At 52.9% G+C, this 19,568-nt stretch overlaps 1 protein-coding gene across 9 annotated transcripts in view; it reads left to right on the forward strand.

The window, feature by feature from the left end:
• TYK2 (tyrosine kinase 2) overlaps positions 1 to 16,001 on the forward strand; it is a 28,098-nt gene extending 12,097 nt beyond the window's left edge. For 5 of the 9 annotated variants that reach the window (XM_006068339.3, XM_044948623.1, XM_044948624.1 and 2 more), the window contains 18 exons: positions 175 to 384; positions 468 to 625; positions 5,867 to 5,975; positions 6,065 to 6,260; positions 6,350 to 6,453; positions 6,632 to 6,814; positions 6,890 to 6,977; positions 7,840 to 7,967; positions 9,146 to 9,281; positions 9,362 to 9,516; positions 10,854 to 11,004; positions 11,824 to 11,921; positions 12,194 to 12,386; positions 12,762 to 12,880; positions 13,298 to 13,470; positions 13,684 to 13,801; positions 15,344 to 15,454; positions 15,634 to 16,001. In XM_006068339.3, the coding sequence (XP_006068401.3) occupies positions 175 to 384; positions 468 to 625; positions 5,867 to 5,975; positions 6,065 to 6,260; positions 6,350 to 6,453; positions 6,632 to 6,814; positions 6,890 to 6,977; positions 7,840 to 7,967; positions 9,146 to 9,281; positions 9,362 to 9,516; positions 10,854 to 11,004; positions 11,824 to 11,921; positions 12,194 to 12,386; positions 12,762 to 12,880; positions 13,298 to 13,470; positions 13,684 to 13,801; positions 15,344 to 15,454; positions 15,634 to 15,768 (2,565 nt within the window). In that variant the 3' untranslated portion in view covers positions 15,769 to 16,001. The other 4 variants (XM_044948626.1, XR_003111524.2, XM_025293539.2 and 1 more) reach the window with 4 other exon arrangements.
• Positions 16,002 to 19,568: the final 3,567 nt, after the last annotated feature.

A 19,568-nucleotide genomic window follows, 5' to 3' on the forward strand; every position in this document is an offset into this window, starting at 1 on the left:
ACTGTATCTCTCTGGATGGGTCCCTGTCCAGCCCGTGACCCTGCATTCATGGATAGATGCCCGAATAGGTAACCTGGCCCTTCCGGCTTCTGCCTCTCCCCAGGGAGGGAAGGGCAGGAGGACTGAACAGGCACAGCCCTGCTCTGTTCACCTGCCCCACTTCCTGGCTTCCAGGGGCCTGCTGATGGTGGTGCTGGTGGTGGCAGCAGGATGCCTGATGCTGACCCATCTGGGAAGAAAATGAAGGCCAAGGAGGTGGACAGCGAGCCAGTGGACAGGCCTCGAGAGAGCCCCTGGTCCTACTTCTGTGACTTCCAGGACATCACCCACATGGTGCTGAAGGAACGCCACGTCAGCATCCATTGTCAGGACAACAAGTGCCTGGTGGGGCCTGGGGCTGTGGACTGGGCTGAGGGGGGAGATGCCTCTGGCCTGTGATGCCTGCCTGATGATCCCCCGGCCCGCAGGAGCTGACCCTGCCTTCCCGGGCTGCGGCCCTATCCTTGGTGTCGCTGGTGGATGGCTACTTCCGCCTGACCACCGACTCAAACCACTACCTGTGCCACGAGGTGGCTCCTCCACGGCTGGTGATGAGTATCCAGGATGGTATCCATGGCCCCCTGCTGTGAGTGCCTCGGCGGGGGGCGGGGGCCGGGGGGGACAGGGCAGGAGGGGCAGCTGCTGGCTGGACAGAGAGCTCTAGGGACTGTGGAGTTTAAACAAAGTGTGTGCACATTGACGTCTTAGTGTGTGCCTGTGCGTCTTGGGGTGGGAAGGCCTGTGTGTCCACCCACCTGTATGAGTGCACATTGGTGTGCAGACATTCAAGTCTCAGTGAGTACGTATCAGTGTGTGTGTCCTGAGTCTACATGCATGTGTGTGGGTGCATGTGTGTGCGAGCATTTGTGTCTAGTGCGTACACGTGTGTCTGTATGGGCCTGCGTGTACTGTGCAAGGATTCACTCATACCGCATTGTACATGCGTTCACATCAGTGAGTGCTCACGTGGGTGCATGTGTGACCCATGCATGTGTGCAGGCAGAGGTTATGCAGGGAGAGAGGGCACCTGTAATGGCGTGGGTGCTGTGCCATTCTGAGAGTGCCTGGCTTTGGGACTGGGTCCCCATGCGTGTCTGGACATTTAACAGCTGTGTCACTGCTCTGGTGACTGCATTTGATTTTGTTTTGTTTCTCTTGTTGTGTTTTTTGACATTGTCATGAGGTTGTGGGAACTCAATCCCCCCGACCAGGGACTGAACCTTGAACCCATGCCCCCTGCAATGGAAGCACAGAGTTTAACTGCTGGACCGCCAGGGAAGTCTCCCAACTGCATTTTAAATTGTCAGCGCATATTTTCACACCTGACTGGTGACTTTTTCGCGGCTGTGCGTTTCTCAGATGCTGGTGGCCATTGAGATATACATGTGGGCGTTTCCACCCCGGAGTTGTAATGTGACTCACCCCTGGTTACTGCGAGGCACTGCGCATGCCTGCCTGGACGTGTGTGGCTGAGAAGGTTGAGTGTCAGGGCTTATAAGGTCACTGATGTGTGTGTGTGGCCTCCCATTTGCTGCCAGGTTGGGGTTTGTGACTGTCAGCTCCTCTGGCCTTGGGTATCCCTTGCCCTACCTGTGACACTGGGACTAGCTGCCGATGTGGGTTGGGGGTGCATCATAAGAGGTCTCACCCCTCCCAGCCTAGTCTGTACTCCAGAGGAGGGTGAGGCCTCCTCACCTCTCAAGGAGCTGTGGCCTCATGGAAGTCTGTGGGCCATGTCAGCATCGTCTTAGTCCATTCGAATAGAATACCAATGGCTGAGTGGCTTAGAAACCACAGACACTCCTCAAGTTCTGAAGTCCAAGTGCAAGGTGTTAACAGATCTGATGTCTGTGAGAGCCCTACTTCCTGTTTCATAACCACAAGTTCAGTCTTCTGGCTGTGTCCTCATATGGTGGAAGGGGTGAGTGAGATCTCTGGGGTCCGTTTTTTGTAAGTCACTAATCCCAGGTCCGTCTAGTCAAGGCTACGGTTTTCCCTGTGGTCATGTATGGATGTGAGAGTTGGACTGTGAAAAAGGCTGAGCGCCGAAGAATTGATGCTTTTGAACTGTGGTGTTGGAGAAGACTCTTGAGAGTCCCTTGGACTGCAAGGAGATCCAACCAGTCCATTCTGAAGGAGATCATCCCTGGGATTTCTTTGGAAGGAATGATGCTAAAGCTGAAACTACAGTACTTTGGCCACCTCATGTGAAGAGTTGACTCATTGGAAAAGACTCTGATGCTGGGAGGGATTGGGGGCAGGAGAAGGGGACGACAGAGGATGAGATGGCTGGATGGCATCACTGACTCGATGGACGTGAGTCTGAGTGAACTCCGGGAAATGGTGATGGACAGGGAGGCCTGGCGTGCTGCCATTCACGGGGTCGCAAAGAGTCGGACCCGACTGAGCGACTGAACTAAACTGAACTGAATCCCATTCATGAGGGCTCTACCCTCATGATTCATCACCTCCCCCCAGGCCCACCTCCTAACGCCATCACCTTGGGGGTTAGAGCTTCAACATAGGAACTAATTGTATTCTTTTTTAAACTTCTATTTATTTAGTTAGTTTTGGCTGTGCTGGGTCTTCGTTGCTTTACTCAGACTCTTCTCTAGTTGCAGCGAGCAGGGGTTGCTCTCTAGCTGTGGTGTGCGGGCTTCTCATGGCCGGGGCTTCTCTTGTTCTGGAGCACAGGCACTAGGGCTAGCGGGGTTCAGTGGTTAGGGCTTGTGGGCTTAACTGCTACACAGCATGTGGAATTCTCCCAGAGCAGGGATCAAACCCGTGTCCCCTGCGTTGGCAGGTGGATCCTTATCCGCTGAGCCGCCAGGGAAGTCCAACTTTAGGGGAGGCAAACATCCAGTCTGTATAGCTGCGGGGGCCCGTGGGGCTATGTCACCTCATGGTTCCTGTTTGTGTTTATGACCGTGCTCACCTCTGGGTCTGGAATGCTGGCCCCTGGGCTGTAATGTTACACTGGGGGAGCAGCTGTGTCTGTGATCTTTGACCTTTGTGTGTGTACCAGACTGTACTGTGTGTCACCCTGGGCATGGCGACACAAGTAGGAAGTAGGAAGTCAAGAAACACCTGGAGTAACAGGCAAATTTGTCCTTGGAATACAGAATGAAGCAGGGCAAAGGCTAATAGAGTTTTGCCAAGAGAATGCACTGGTCATAGCAAACACCCTCTTCCAACAACACAAGAGAAGACTCTACACATGGACTTCACCAGATGGTCAATACCGAAATCAGATTGATTATATTCTTTGCAGCCGAAGATGGAGAAGCTCTATACAGTCAGCAAAAACAAGACCAGGAGCTGACTGTGGCTCAGATCATCAACTCCTTATTGCCAAATTCAGACTTAAATTGAAGAAAGCAGGGAAAACCACTAGACCATTCAGGTATGACCTAAATCAAATCCCTTATGATTATACAGTGAAAGTGAGAAATAGATTCAAGGGATTAGATCTGATAGACAGAGTGCCTGAAGAACTATGAACAGAGGTTCATGACATTGTACAGGAGATAGGAATCAAGATCATCCCCAGGAAAAAGGAATGCAAAAAAGCAAAATGGCTGTTTGAAGAGGCCTTACAAATAGCTGTGAAAAGAAGAGAAGCGAAAAGCAAAGGAGAAAAGGAAAGATATACCCATTTGAATGGAGAGTTCCAAAGAATAGCAAGGAGAGAGAAGAAAGCCTTCCTCAGTGATCAATGCAAAGAAATAGAGCAAAACAATAGAATTGGAAAGACGAGAGTTCTCTTCAAGAAAATTAGAGATACCAAGGAAACACTTCATGCAAAGATGGGCTCAGTAAAGGACAGAAATGGAATGGACCTAACAGAAGCAGAAGATATTAAGAAGAGGCGGCAAAAATACACAGAACTATACAAAAAAGATCTTCATGACCCAGATAATCATGACAGTATGATCACTCACCTAGAGCCAGACATCCTGGAATGCGAAGTCAGGTGGGCCTAGAAAGCATCACTGAGAACAAAGGAGGTGATGGAATTCCAGCTGCGCTATTTGAAATCCTAAAAGATGATGCTGTGAAAGTGCTGCACTCAATATGCCAGCAAATTTGGAAAACTCAGCAGTGGCCACGGGACTGGAAAAGGTCAGTTTTCATTCCAATTGCAAAGAAAGGCAATGCCAAAGAATGCTCAAACTGCCACACAATTGTAGTCATCTCACACACTAGTAAAGTAATGCTCAAAATTCTCCAAATGAGGCTTCAACAGTACGTGAACCGTGAACTTCCAGATGTTCAAGCTGGATTTAGAAAAGGCAAAGGAACCAGAGATCAAATTGCCAACATCCGTTGGATCATCGAAAAAGCAAGAGAGTTCCAGAAAAACATCTATTTCTGCTTTATTGACTATGGCAAAGCCTTTGACTGTGCGAATCACCACAAATTGTGGACAATTTTTAAAGAGATGGGAATACCAGACCACCTGACCTGCCTCTTGAGAAATGTGTATGCAGGTCAGGAAGCAACAGTTCAAACTGGACATGGAACAACAGACTGGTTCCAAATAGGGAAAGGAGTACATCAAGGCTGTATATTGTCACCCTGCTTGTTTAACTTATATGCAAAGTACATCATGAGAAACGCTGGGCTGGAGGAAGCACAAGCTGGAATCAAGATTGCAGGGAGAAATATCAATAACCTCAGTTATGCAGATGACACCACCCTTATGGCAGAAAGCAAAGAAGAACTAAAGAGCCTCTTGATGAAAGTGAAAGAGGAGAGTGAAAAGTTGGCTTAAAGCTCAACATTCAGAAAACTAAGATCATGGCATCTGGTCCCATCACTTCATGGCAAATAGATGGGGAAACAGTGGAAACAGTGACAGACTTTATTTTGGGAGGCTCCAAAATCACTGCAGATGGTGATTGCAGCCATGACATTAAAAGACACTTACTCCTTGGAAGGAAAGTTATGACCAACCTAGACAACATATTAAAAAGCAGAGACATTACTTTGCCAACAAAGGTCCATCTAGTCAAAACTATGGTTTTTCCAGTGGTCATGTATGGATGTGAGAGTTGGACCATAAAGAAAGCTGAGTGCTGAAGAACTGACGCTTTTGAACTATGGTGTTGGAGAAGACTCTTGAGAGTCCCTTGGACTGCAAGGAGAGCCAACCAGTCCATCCTAAAGGAAATCAGTCCTGAATATTCATTGGAATATTTCTGAATATTCATTGGACTGATGCTGAAGCTGAAACTTCAATACTTTGGCCACCTGTTGCAAAGAACTGACTCATTTGAAAAGGCCCTGATGCTGGGAAAGATTGCAGGCAGGAGGAGAAGGAGACGACAGAGGATGAGATGGTTGGATGGCATCACCGACTCAATGGAGGGTGAGTTTGGGTAAATTCTGGGAGTTGGTGATGGACAGGGAAGCCTGGTGTGCTGCAGTCCATGGGGTCGCAAAGAGTCGAACACGACTGAGCGACTGAACTGAATTGAACCGAACTGGGAGTGGTGGGGTCTGTGGCTGGGCGTGTGTTCAGCTGCCGTCTGACAGCTGTTTCCTCTGTGCTTGTGTGTGTCGCCTTGTTTGCCACGGTACCTGACAATTATTATGCATGAGTGTGTGTCTGCTCTGTGTCTGTGTGAGTTTTCATGCATGGACGGTGTGACATTTCATGTGTGTGTTCAGACACCGTGTGTGTTCAGACACAGTGTCTGACATTTCTCCCAGCTGGGAGTGTGCCCTGCTGGGCAGGTTTTATGTGTCTTTGTTGCCAGGCGTGGGTCCAGCAGTGCCCCCAGGTGCCCTAATGGTCCCCCGCTCCTACCCACCACCCACCTAGGGAGCCATTTGTGCTGGCCAAGCTGAAGCCCGAGGCTGGCCTCTACCTTATCCACTGGAGCACCAGCCACCTCCACCGCCTCATCCTCACGGTGGCCCAGCGCGACCAGGTGGGCGTGGGGCGGGGGGTCCTGGGCCGGGGCTGGGCTTGCTCCCTGCCTGGACCCCTGCTCACCGCCGCCACCCCTGCTGCCACCAGCTGCAGGCTCCGGGCACTAAGGGCTTGCGCCTGCGGAAGTTCCCTATCGAGCTCCAGGCCGGGACAGTCATGCTGGAGGGCTGGGGCCGGTCTTTCCCCAGCGTGCGGGACCTGCGGGCCGCCCTGCAGGACTGCTCGCTGCGGGCCGGCGACGACTGCTTTTCCCTGTGTCGCTGCTGCCTGCCCCGGCCTGGAGGTACGGAGATGGGGGCGCCTCGAGGGAATTTGGGTGGGGGGAGGCCTCTCCCATCCATGACAGCCCTCAAGGACCACTCCCACCCCCAGAGATCTCCAACCTCATCGTCACGCGGGGGCCTCAGGCCAGCACCAGACCGCTCAACCTCAGTCATCTCAGCTTCTACCGAGTCCGCCAGGAAGACATCACCCAGGTGCGTGGCAGCGGTTGGGGTGGTGGGGGGGTTTGGGGGGCCTGGATGGGGGGGATGAGACTGGGATAGGGGATGGGGGGTGGGATGGAGGGAGGGGGGAGGAACGCTGCAGTATGGGGCACCAGAGAGGCAGCCTTACGCTGTTGTCATGGAGAGCTTCCCCTCCACATTCCCCCAGCTGTCCCACTTGGGCCAGGGCACAAGGACCAACGTGTATGAGGGCCTCTTGCGAGTGGGGGGCAGAGGCCCCGAGGAGGACAAGGCAGATGGCGAGGAACCCCCCACGCCCGCTGGGGACCATGGGCAGGAGCTGCGCGTGGTACTCAAGGTGCTAGACCCCAGTCACCACGACATCGCCCTGGTAAGTGAGCGCAGCCCAGGGGTACGGGGCAGGATGGAGGGGTCTGCGGCCCCCTAACCCGCCCTGTCCCCTCAGGCCTTCTACGAGACAGCCAGCCTCATGAGCCAGGTCTCCCACGTGCACCTGGCCTTCGTGCACGGTGTCTTCGTGCACGGCTCCGAGAGTGAGTGGCCCCTGCCCCCGACACACAGACCCCCCCCAACATCCCCTCCCCATTGACAGCCCGGCCCCACTTAGACTCTTGACCTTCATCCTCATCCCTGACTGTCCACTGACCCCTTGACTACACTCCGAGCCCTGACCGCTCCCCAATCTGTGCCTGTTCGACTCTCACCTACACCCTGAACCCTGTCTACACTTTAACCCTTACCTGCACTGTGATCCCTGGCTACACCCCAACCCTCCACCTCCACTCTGATTCCAGACTGCATCCCAAACTCCCTTTACCATCAGACACCTCTACAGCCCCACCCTTGTGTACCTTCTGACCCCTTCTGTGCTGTGGCACCATGCAGACCCCAGCGTTGCTGGCCCCGCTGTCTTCCCAGAGCTCAGCCCCTGTTCCTCCACCCTGCCTCCTCTGCATGTACTTCATTGTATAGGGTGACCACGGGAAGCCCCCAGACCCAAAGCTCCATCTCTCCTCTTTCTCCCCAATACTGGCCCGCGTGCTGACCCCGCACCCCTCCCGGTGCACAGGAGGATCCAAGTGTCACTCAGGCTCCAACCTCCAGCTCCTCTCCCTCCAATCATCTACGCCTCCCCCTGGCTCCCCAGGCCCCTCCTGACCTCCATCACTTACTCTCAGCCTCCTCTCTGCCTGGACTCCAATGCCGCCTTGCACCTTGGCCTCACCCTGCCCCCACCTCAGCCTGCACTCCAGCCCATGTTTCTCTTCTCCCTAAAGTCACTCCCAAGTCTCCCCTGGTGCCCTGCCCCAGGGGAGCCTCAGCCCATGGGTCCTGCCCCCGGCACTCTGGAGGGTGTACGGGTGTGCAGCATCTAAAGTGACCAGGCCTTTGCAGACATCATGGTGACCGAGTACGTGGAGCACGGGCCCCTGGACGTATGGCTGCGGCGGGAGAGGGGCCGCGTGCCCCTGGCCTGGAAGTTGACAGTGGCCCAGCAGCTGGCCAGCGCCCTCAGTTACCTGGTGCGTGGCCTGCAGGCTGGGCCTGAGTGGGTGGTGAGGGCCAGGGCAGCCCCTGCATTCAGGGGAGCATGCTTGCTAAGTCACTTCAGTCGTGTCTGACTCTTTGCAACCCTGTGTGGACTGTAGCCTGCCAGGCTCCTCCGTCCATGAGATTTTCTAGGCAAGAATACTAGAGTGGGTTGCCATGCCCTCCTCCAGGGTATCTTCCCGACCCAGGGATCGAACCCACATCCCTAATGTCTCTTGTATTGAAAGGTGGGTTCTTTACCACTAGTGCCACCTGGGAAGCCCCTGATTGGGTATGGAGGCCTCAACACATCCCTCTACCCACTAGATCTTTCCATGAACCTCCTCTGCTCACCCACCCCTGTGGCTCCCATATCCCCCTGACTCCCCAGCTTGATATCCAAGACCCTAAGGGAGTTGCTTCTGTTTGCTCTTTCTTGCCATTCATCTTCAGCCCCCTTGAGTCCAGTCACCCATTTCCAGAACACCCTCTGTGTGCCAGGCTCTGTCCTAGGCCCTGGGGACCTAGGAGAGAAGAAAATAGGCAGAAGTCTCCATTCTTGGGGGAAGCTGGCATTTTACTTGGGAGGGATAAACAAGAAACGCTGGGTTGGTCAAAAAGTCTGTTCTGGCTTTTCCATAGCATCTTACAGAAAAAACTGAATGGACTTTTTGCCCAGCCCAGTAATAATTAAGTATATTACATGATGTGTCATAAAGTAGCAAGAACTGTGGGAAAAAAAGCAGAGGTGGAGATGAGGATTTGCTGCAGTTTGGGGAAGAGGTGAAGCCTTAAATAGGTGGGTCGGGGAAAGTCTCATTAAGGGCACCTGGAGGGGATGTGGGGCAGGGGTGGGGGGTATGAGGACATCTAGGGGCGGTGCATTCCAGCAGGGGGAGCAGACAATGCAAAGGCCCTGGGGCAGGAGTGTGCCTGACACAGGCTGAGGACAACATGAGGTCCTCTGGCCTTTTGTCCCTGAGAGCCTTGGCCTCCAGTGCTGGGAAAACAAGAAGGACTCACTGGGGACCTTGGACTGCCTTGTCACTGTGACAATGTACTGCCATATCCATAATAACCACAATTGTCTTTTTTACCTGGGCCATGTGGGATGGGTAAGGGTAGGATCTACAGTCCCCAGTGACCATGCCCCCTTTCCACCCCACTCCAGGAAGACAAAAGCCTGGTTCATGGCAACGTGTGTGGCCGGAACATCCTGCTGGCACGGCTGGGGCTGGTGGAGGGCACCAGCCCCTTCATCAAGCTGAGTGACCCCGGCGTGGGCCTGAGTGCCCTCTCCAGGGAGGGTGAGGACCCAGGAGGTGCTGGACACAGGGATGGGCTACCCCACTCCTTTACCTTGCTGACCTCTGACCCCGGCCCCCAGAGCGGGTGGAGCGGATCCCCTGGACAGCCCCTGAGTGCCTGTCTGGTGGAGCCAACAGCCTGAGCACCGCAGCCGACAAGTGGGGCTTTGGTGCCACCCTCCTGGAGATCTGCTTCGACGGCGAGGCCCCCCTGCAGGGCCGCAGTCCCTCTGAGGTATGGCCGGACCATCCCTGGGCCCTTCCCACAAAGAGGGCTGGCACCCTCCAAGGAATCCAGAGGGCATGTTTCAGGGTTCAGAGCTGCCTCCCCTCTGGCTGTGCAGCCTCATCTTGCTGGGGCTCCATCAGTTTCATCTGTCAGTTGCAGTGAACTGCAGTCCCGACCTCATAACGTGCGTGTTCCATCACTTCAGTCGTGCGTGACTCTGTGCAACCCTACAGATTGTAGCACACCAGGCTCTTCTCTCCATGGGATTTTCCAGCGGAAAATGCCCTCCTCCAGGGGAATCTTCCCGATCCAGGGATCGAACCCACATCTCTTACATCTCCTGCATTGGCAGGCTGGGTCTTTACCACTAGCGCCACCTGGGAAGCCGCATAAGGTCATGGTCACAGCAGATAGTCACATACTTTATTTATTTTTATAAAGTGATAGTTTTTAATGTATTTATTTATTCTTATTGCTTTTTAATTTTGGGGTGCTCTGGGTCTTCGCTGCGATGTGCCAGCTCTCTGGTTGTGGCCCTTGAGCTCTAGAGTACACAGGCTCAGAAATTGTAGCACCCAGGCTCCTCTGGTTGTGGCACACAGACTTCGTTGCCCAGTGGCGTGTGGCATCTTTAGTTCCCCACCCAGGGATTGAACCCGCATACCCTGCACTGGAAGGCGGATTCTTAACCACTGGACCACCAGGGACGTCCCAGGTCACATGCTTTAGTTTTAGGCAGTGTCCAGGCCATCAAACAGGCTGTCGAGAGGAGGGATTCCCAGAGGATGCCCCTGACCCAGCTGAGGGTTGGGACAAGACTTCCCAGAAGAGGTTTTAATTCAAGTGCAGAACTACCACAATGTCCCAGGCTGGGAAGGGCAGCCTAGGTGGCAGACACAGCCTGTGCAAAGGCTGGGAGGCTTTAGTGTATTCAAGGAGCTGAAGACCATAGGAACTTCCTGGGAGTTGGTGGGTGTGGCCAGCAGGACCTGGCCAATTAGAGGCTCTCAGTCCCAGGCAGAGGATGCTGTTTATAGACACCAAGGTGGGCGAGGCCTGGCTGCCTCCTTTCCATCCTGAGGCAGGTGGAAATCCAAGTAGAAAAGGCCAAGGTTGAGATGCTCCAGTACAGCACAGTCGGCTGGACTTGGGTTCCAGTCCAGACTCTGCAGTGATGGCCAGCTCTGCATCCCTTTGCAGAGGCTCAGTGGCCTCATCTGTAAAATGGGAATGACAGGAACAAGGAGCCAACTGGTCTACCCTGTACCTCTGAGGACTTGACTCTGCCTCCTTCGAGACCAGGACTGAGGGCGTACACTGACTTCTAGTCTCCTCCCCACCAGAAAGAGCGCTTCTACCAGAAGCAGCACAAACTGCCTGAGCCCTCGTGCCCAGAGCTGGCCACACTCACCAGCCAGTGCCTGACCTACGAGCCAGCCCAGCGGCCATCCTTCCGCACCATCCTGCGTGACTTCACTCAGCTACAGCCCCAGAGTGAGCACCTCCCCAGGGCGGGGATCCTGGAGGAGGGAGGAGGGGCTGGGATCCCTGCTGACACAGGCATGATGTCCCCAAGTCTTGGTACAGTGGCTTAGAGTGTGTGTGGGTTTCTAATTCACTTAAGCAGAGGGGAGGGGATATCCAAGCTCTCCGTTTAAAAAAAAAAAAAGATTTTTTTTTTTAAATTTTTTGATTGTGGTGGGTTTTTGATGCTGCGTGTGTGGGCTTTCTCTTGTTGTGGTGAAAGCTATTCTCCATTTAGCTGTTCCTCAGATGTGGTGCTTGGGCTTCTCATTGCAGTGGCTTCTCTTGTTGCAGAACACTGATTCTAGGTGCATGGGCTTCGGTAGCTGCAGCGTGTGGGCTCAGTAGTTGTGGCACATGGGGCTTAACTGCCCCGCAGCACATGAGATCTTCCTGGACCAGAGATCAAACCAGTGTCCCTTACATTGCAAGGCAGATTCTTAACCTCTGGACCACCAGGAAAGCCCCTCCCCGTCCCGCCCCCCCTCTCAGTGTTTTGCTTGAGGAGAGCCACAACTTCTTTGGATGAATTAGACCCTGGAAAATGTTTTGGTTGTTAACGAAAAGTTTGTGCCCTTAACCCAATCTCAAAATATCCCAGGTGTCGGTTTTGGTCCAGTCAACTATGCATTTTAGACAAATGGAATTTTTCAGCCCTTGCAAAACCGGTTTCCTTGTCTGGAGGATCAGAGCTGGGGGGGTAGCAGTCATCGGCTTTCTGTGCCCTCAAGTATGGGCTCTTTGGGGGAGAGAGCGGTCGTCTGGACTCACCCACTGTGGCCCTTCCAGATCTCGCTGATGTCTTGTCTGTGAGCCCGGATTCACTGGCTTCAGATCCCACGGTTTTCCACAAGCGATACTTGAAAAAGATCCGGGATCTGGGTGAGGTGAGGGCGGGGCCTTGAGGGCTGGGGGCGGGGCCTGGATGCCCAGGGTGGGGCCTGGAAGACCGGGGGCAGGGCCTAGGCAGTAAGAAATCTCTGGCCTTAGAGACCCTCAGCTTCAAGGGAGGCCCTGGGGAATTGAAAGGGAGGCCTCGGCTCCCAGGGGCCCCCATCAACAAGGAGCAGGCGGGGCCTAGGATTTTCCAAATAGACCTGCCTGGAAAGTGGGCTTGGGGAGCTGGAGTGGGGCTGACCCTCCTGCACACTCCGGCCAGGGTCACTTCGGAAAGGTCAGCCTGTATTGCTACGACCCCACCAACGACGGCACTGGTGAGATGGTAGCCGTGAAGGCCCTCAAGGCAGGCTGCGGTCCCCAGCTCCGGACGGGCTGGAGGCGAGAAATCGACATCCTACGCACGCTCTACCACAAGCACATCGTCAAGTACAAGGGCTGCTGCGAGGACCAAGGTGGGCGGGGCCCACAAATGTAACGAGGCGGGACTAGCGCTTGGGTGGGGCTTTGTGGGCGGGGCCAACATGACCTGGTCATGACCTCCGCCTCTCAGTCCTAGGCGGAGTATGCAGTTTGTGGACACCAAGGTGGGTGAGGCCGGGCTGCCTTCTTTCTATTCTGAGATACTTTTCTGAGATCAGGATGGGTGGGAGCCATGTCAGCTCCCTTGCCAGGGGACGGGTCGAGATTTGATCGTCCCCTCTGAGGACAGGTCCTAGAGTGGACGGGTCTTGGCTCTCCCTCCCCACCTTGGGATTAGGGGGTGCAGGGTGGACAGCCCGCGGTCCTAGCCTCCACCACCCTTATGAGCTGCCCCTCTCTGGTGTCAGGCGAGAAGTCGATACAGCTGGTCATGGAATACATGCCCCTGGGCAGCCTCCGAGACTACTTGCCCCGGCACAATGTCGGGCTGGTCCAGCTGCTGCTCTTCTCCCTGCAGATCTGCGAGGTGGGCCGGCCCGCCCCTATTCCCAGAACCTGCCCCCTCTTTGGCCTGGCCTGAGCTTCCGATCCCCTCTGCTGGCCTCGACGCGTAATCCCTGGGCGGGCTCTCCTCCATCTTTGTCCATCCAGCCGATCATCCATCATCGGGCCACACCCCCGCTGGCCCAGATCCCCAACCCACGTAATTCCCACAGCTGACGTGGTCCCGCCCAGCTCCTGGCTCCTCCTAATTCTCTCGCCCCCAGCCTGGGAGTCCCCCCTTGCGGGCCCTCTTCTGCTGTCCGGCTCTGCTCCTGCCGGGTCTGCCGTCCTGCCCGCTTCTCACATCCTGCCTGCTTCTCATGCCTGGTCCGCGCCATCCTGGTCACGCCTCCTCAGGCTGGGCCCTGCCCCCACTGATCCAGACTCATCCCGCGCCCAGGGTATGGCCTACCTGCACACACAGCACTACGTGCATCGAGACCTGGCCGCGCGCAACGTGCTGCTAGACAACAACAGGCTGGTCAAGATCGGGGACTTCGGCCTCACCAAGGCCGTGCCCGAAGGCCACGAGTATTACTGCGTGCGCGAGGATGGGGACAGTCCTGTGTTCTGGTAACCAGGCGGGACCCAGCGGAAGGGGTGGGTGGGAGGTGCCACGGCTACCCAGAGCAGATAGGGTGGGGTAGATGCATACTGGGGCCCCAGACAACAGGGCCTGGGTTCAGTGACTCTGCCCCTCCACTCTTTAGGGCCACAGGGCTCCTAAGCCTCAGATAAGGACTCCAATATGGCCCGGCCCATGGCTTGAGTGACCTTTCTCCCCAGGTATGCCCCGGAGTGCCTGAAGGAGTGTAAGTTCTACTTTGCATCAGACGTCTGGTCCTTTGGGGTCCTCATGTATGAGCTGCTGACCTACTGTGACTCCAGCCAGAGCCCTCCCTCGGTGAGAGCCAGGCCTGCACACCAACACCATGGATTTGCCTCACAGTCCTATTCTGTAAAGTTGGCCACTTACATTGCAGAGGGCTTTGACTGTGACAGAAACTCACTGAAATAGGAACTGCTAATTCTGCCATTTGCAAACCCCAGGGGGACATTGGGAACATGGCTTGATCTAGATCGTCAGATGTCATTAGGAACCCAGTTGTCTCCATTTCTTGACTCTGCTGTTCTCTGTGGTAGCTTTTTTTTTTTTTTTTTCCTCCCGCCACAGCATGCAGCATGAGGGATCTTAGTTCCCTGACAGGGATTGAACCTGTGCCTCATGCAGTGGGCTCTGGAGTCTTAACCACTGTTAGCATTTCTCAGGGCTTTCCAGGTAGCTCAGCTGGTAAAGAATCTGCCTGCAATGCAGGAGACTCCAGTTCGATTCCTGGAAATAGGCTACCCACTCGAGTATTCATGGGCTTTCCTGCTGGCTCAGACGATAAAGAATCTGCCTGCAATGCAGCAGACCTGGGTTTGATCCCTGGGTTGGGAAGATCCCCTGGAGGAGAGCTTGGCAACCCATTGCGGTATTCCTACCTGGAGAATTCCATGCACAGAGGAGTCTGGCAGGCTACAGCCTATGGGGTCGCAAAGAGTCAGACACGACTGGGCCACTAAGCACAGCACAGCACAGCATTTCTCAAGTGGACCTTCCCTTTAAAAAAAAAAAAAAAAGGCAAAGCAAGCCCGCCCTCTGCTTTGGCCACGGTGGACCTAGCTGAGAGGAGGATTTTTCTCTTTCCATCATGATTCAGGACTCTGACTGGTCCAGCTTGGTTCACGTGCCCTCAAAGAAGCCAATCACTGTGTAGTTCTGGGTCGAGAGGAGGAGCCTGTAGTATGCGAGGGCTTTATGCCCAAAGCCAATCAGAGTGCGTATATAGGAGAAGAGAAAATAAGATTCTCTACAGGCAAAAACAACTAGCTGGGAGGCTTAGTAATAACACCAAACACCTAATCCAGACTTACACTATGAATATCAGTTTAACTAGGGACTTCCCTGGCGGCCCAATGGTTAAGACTCCTTGCTTCCAATGTAGGGGGTGCAGGTTCAATCCCTGGTGGGGGAACTAAGATCCCAGATGCCACATGGTGTGGCCAAAAAAGAAAGAAAAAAGTTTTATCCAACTTCACAATAACCCCAGGTGGTAGATTTTATTACCCATTTTACAGATGAGAGAACCAAGGTCCAGAGGGGTGAAGTCATAAGTCTAAAAGTTATACAGCTGAGAAATGGTTGTTGTTCAGTTGCCAAGACATGTCTGACTTCTTGCAACTCCATGAACTGAAGCATGCCAAGCTTCCCTGTCCCTCACCATCTCCTGAGGTTTGCCCAAGTTCATGTCCATTGAATCGGTGATACCATCCAACCATCTCATCCTCTTTTGGCCCCTGAGGGTCCCTTAGAATCCCTGCCATCCAGCTCCTGGCTCCTGACCTCTAAAAGATAGAGGTAGCTCTATCTCTTAAAAAACAGCTGTTCTTGTTTCTTCTGTAGAAATTCATTGAGCTCATAGGCCTCACCCAAGGGCAGATGACTGTGCTGAGGCTCACAGAGCTGCTGGAACGAGGGGAGAGGCTGCCACAACCAGAGAGATGCCCCTCTGAGGTGAGATCCTCCCTTTCCTCTTCCCCACCATGGGACCAGGGAGAGAGTGAACAACCTGGCGAAGCCAGCCTCCCTGACTCCCTGTGCCTTACCGCTACCCCGCGACCCCACCCCAGTGAACTGACCTTCCTAGACTTATTCTGTTTGGACTGCTATAACAAACTTTTTCCTTTCCCCAGATCTATTGCCTCATGAAGGACTGCTGGAAGGCAGAGGCCTCATTCCGCCCGACCTTCCAGAACCTCGTACCCATCCTCAGATCATACCACGAGAAATACCAAGGCCAGGCCCCCTCGGTGTTCAGTGTCTGCTGAAGCCCACCAGCAGCTCTGTTTGAGGGGGTTGGAGCAGACAGTACCCACTGAGAGCAACTCCTGGTCCTTAACCTAAGAGGAGCTCAAGACGGGAGGCCAGCCTCACCGACTCCCTGTGCCTTACCACTATCAGGAGACCCCACCCCAGTGAACTGACTTTCCTAGGCTTATTCCGTTTGGACTGCTGTAACAAAATACTGCAGACAGAGTGGTTTATAAACAACAGAAATTTATTTCTCATGGCTCTGGAGGCTAGGAAGTCCAAGATCAAGGCACCAACATGGTTGAATTTTGGTAAAGGCTATCTTCCTGGTTCATAGCCTATGCCTTCTCACTGCGTCCTCACAAGGTGGAAGGGGGCAAGGCATCTTTCTGGAGCCTCTTTTATAAGGGCATTAGTTACATTCATGAAGGCACCACCCTCATGACCTGTGCACCTCCTAATACCATCACTTCGTGTGTGTGTGTGTGTAAGCACGCACACACACATGCATGTGTATGTTCAGTCATGTCCAACTCTCTGCAGTCCTATAGACTGTAGCCCACCAGGCTTTTCTGTTAATGGAATTTTCCAGGCAATACTGAGTGGGTTGCCATTTCCTACGCCAGGGTATCTTCCTGACCCAGGAATCAAACCTGCATCTCCTGTGTCTCCTGCATTGGCAGGCAGATTCTTTACCACTGAGCCACCTGGGAAGCCCCATTTTTGGAATTTAGAATTTCCACATAGGAATTTTAAAGGGACACAAATATTCAAATCATGGACCCTTCCAAAGTCATGAGCTTGACACAGACTCCTGAAGGACCCAGGACAAGGAGCTAAACAGGCCCTTGAATTTGATTCTTTTTTGGCCATGCCACTCAAAGTGGGACTTTAGTTCCCCAACCAGGGATCAAACCCATGCCTCCTGCAGTGGAAGTGTGGAGTCTTAACCACTGGACCACCATGGAAGTCCCACAGCTGATCTTTCTGCCCTCCCCTAGCTCCTGCCCTTTGAGCCCACTATCTCCCCTAACAGGGTAAAAACTGATATTTCCTCTGCTAGAGGCGTGGCCCCTGGGCCCTTTTTCAGCAAGGATCTGTTCCCCTGAGGACTGCACCTAGGGCCAGACACTCACAGCAGAAGAAGCGGGATTCAAATCTTCAGCCTTTGCTCACCTCCAAATAACCAGCCAGCAGCTAGACCAGTGCCTGGAACACAGAAGACCCTCAAGATATATGTTAAATATACCAACGAAGGACTGGGGGGCCACATGCCATGTAGTAAGATCGCCAGTTTCACCCTTTTCTCACTGTGACCTCAGGCACATGGCTTCCCCTCTGTGAGCCTGAGCTCTCAACTATGAACTCGGGATGTTCCTGCTTGCTGCCTCGTTGTTGTTCAGTTCGACTCTTTGCAACCCCATGGACTGCAGCACACCAGGCTTCCCTGTCCTTTACCATATCCCGGAGTTTGCTCAAACTCATGTCCATTGAGTCAGTGATGCCATCCAACCATGTCATCCTCCGTCACCCCCTTCTCCTCCTGCCTTCAATCTTTCCCAGCATCAGGGTCTTTTCCAGTGAGTCAGTTCTTCTCATCAGGTGGCCAAAGTATTGGAACTGAATTTCAGCATCAGTTCTTCCAATGAATATTCAGGGTTGATTTCCTTTAAGGAGCATGATGTCCATGTGAGAGCTGGACCATAAAGAAAGCTGAGCGCTGAAGAATTGATGCTTTTAAATTGTGCTAAAGAAGACTCTTGAGAGTCCCTTGGACAGTATGGAGATCATGCTGCCTTGTAGGACTAATGTAAAGAGCTAGTAAGGTCATCAAATGCTTAGCAGATATGCAAAGAAGTGCTTAATAAACATTTGATATCATTATTAGTCTGGTGTTTGCTCACATGTTTCTACTTAATGGGTGTTCTTGAGATGGGTCAGTTATATTGTGAAATGAAAGTCTGTCAGTCATGTCTGACTCTTTTCAACCCTATGGACTATACAGTCCATGGATTTCTCCAGGCCAGAATACTGGAGTGAGTAGCCTTTCCCTTCTCCAGGGGATCTTCCCAACCCAGGGATTGAACCCAGGTTTCCCACATTGCAGGTGGATTCTTTACCAGCTGAGCTACCAGGGAAGCTACATTGTGGAAGACAGTTAAATTTCTTTCCCCAGGGTCTTCTCAAGACCCTCTGCATTGCAGCTTTCCTGGCTGGACAACTTCATACGAATCTAATGATATTTTCTTTATATAACAGTTTTGTCTTTTTTTTTTTTTTTTTTTTTTTGGCCATACATGCAACTTGCAGGATCTTAGATCTCCGAGCAGGGCTCAAACCCAGGCCCACAGTAGTGAAAGCACAGAGTCCTAACCGCTGGTCCGCCAGGGAATTTTGTATAATGGCTTTTAAAATTAAATAATCAGGGAATTCCTGGTGGTCCAATGGCTAATCTTCCACAATCCCAATGCAGGGGGGCCTAGGTTCAATTCCCTGGTCTGGAAACTAGATCCTACATGCCACACTAAGAGTCCACAGGCAGCAACTAGAGATCTCATGTGCTGCAATGAAGATCGAAGCTCCCATGAGCCAGCTACTAAGAACTGCTGCAGCCAAATAAATATTTTTAAAATAAATACTTAAAAAGAAAAAGGTTGATTAGGTTAATTTTTGGAGAAGGCAATGGCACCCCACTCCAGTACTCTTGCCTGGAAAATCCCATGGGCAGAGGAGTCTGGTGGGCTGCAGTCCATGGGGTCACTAAGAGTCGGACATGACTGAGCAACTTCACTTTCACTTTTCACTTTCACGCATTGGAGAAGGAAATGGCAACCCACTCCACTATTCTTGCCTGGAGAATCCCAGGGACAGGGGAGCCTGGTGGGCTGCCATCTGTGGGGTCGCACAGAGTCAGACACGACTGAAGCGACTTAGCAGCAGCAGGTTAATTTTAAAATAATTAAATAAAATATTCAGTATAATTCTAAATCCTCCCCCCTTTTTTTTTTTTTGGATGGGTAATTCAAGGCTATGGTTTTTCCAGTGGTCATGTATGGATGTGAGAGTTGGACTGTGAAGAAAGCTGAGCACCGAAGAATTGACACTTTTGAACTGTGGTGTTGGAGAAGACTCTTGAGAGTCCCTTGGACTGCAAGAAGATCCAACCAGTCCTTTCTGAAGGAGATCAGCCCTGGGATTTCTTTGGAAGGAATGATGCTAAAGCTGAAACTCCAGTACTTTGGCCACCTCATGCGAAGAGTTGACTCATTGGAAAAGACTCTGATGCTGGGAGGGATTGGGGGCAGGAGGAGAAGGGGACGACAGAGGATGAGATGGCTGGATGGCATCACTGACTCAATGGATGTGAGTCTGAGTGAACTCTGGGAGTTGGTGATGGACAGGGAGGCCTGGCGTGCTGCGATTCATGGGGTCGCAAAGAGTCAGACACAACTGAGCGACTGAACTGACTGAACTAATATTGACATAAGTACTGAAATGTTTCCCTCCTCTGTCCTTCGGCCACCATTGTCACCTCCCTGGGAGAAAACTAATGTCATCTGGTTTCCTCTTCTGGCTTCCAGACACATTTTATCCAGACATAAGGCAATCTGTACACGTTTTCCCATCATTTACAAAAAGAATAATATGCACTGCTATCTAGAGCTCTAACCTATTCCCCACCCCCAGCCCCCACATAACAGGTCTCGGAGGCAAGCTTTCTATTTTGTGATTGTGTTGTAACTCATCATTCAAAAGGCATCAGTGGGCTTTCCCAGTGGCTCAGTGATACAGAATCTGCCTGTCAGTGCAGGAGACG

This window comes from Bubalus bubalis, chromosome 9 (genome assembly GCF_019923935.1).
Source record: "Bubalus bubalis isolate 160015118507 breed Murrah chromosome 9, NDDB_SH_1, whole genome shotgun sequence".
Lineage (NCBI taxonomy): Eukaryota > Metazoa > Chordata > Mammalia > Artiodactyla > Bovidae > Bubalus > Bubalus bubalis.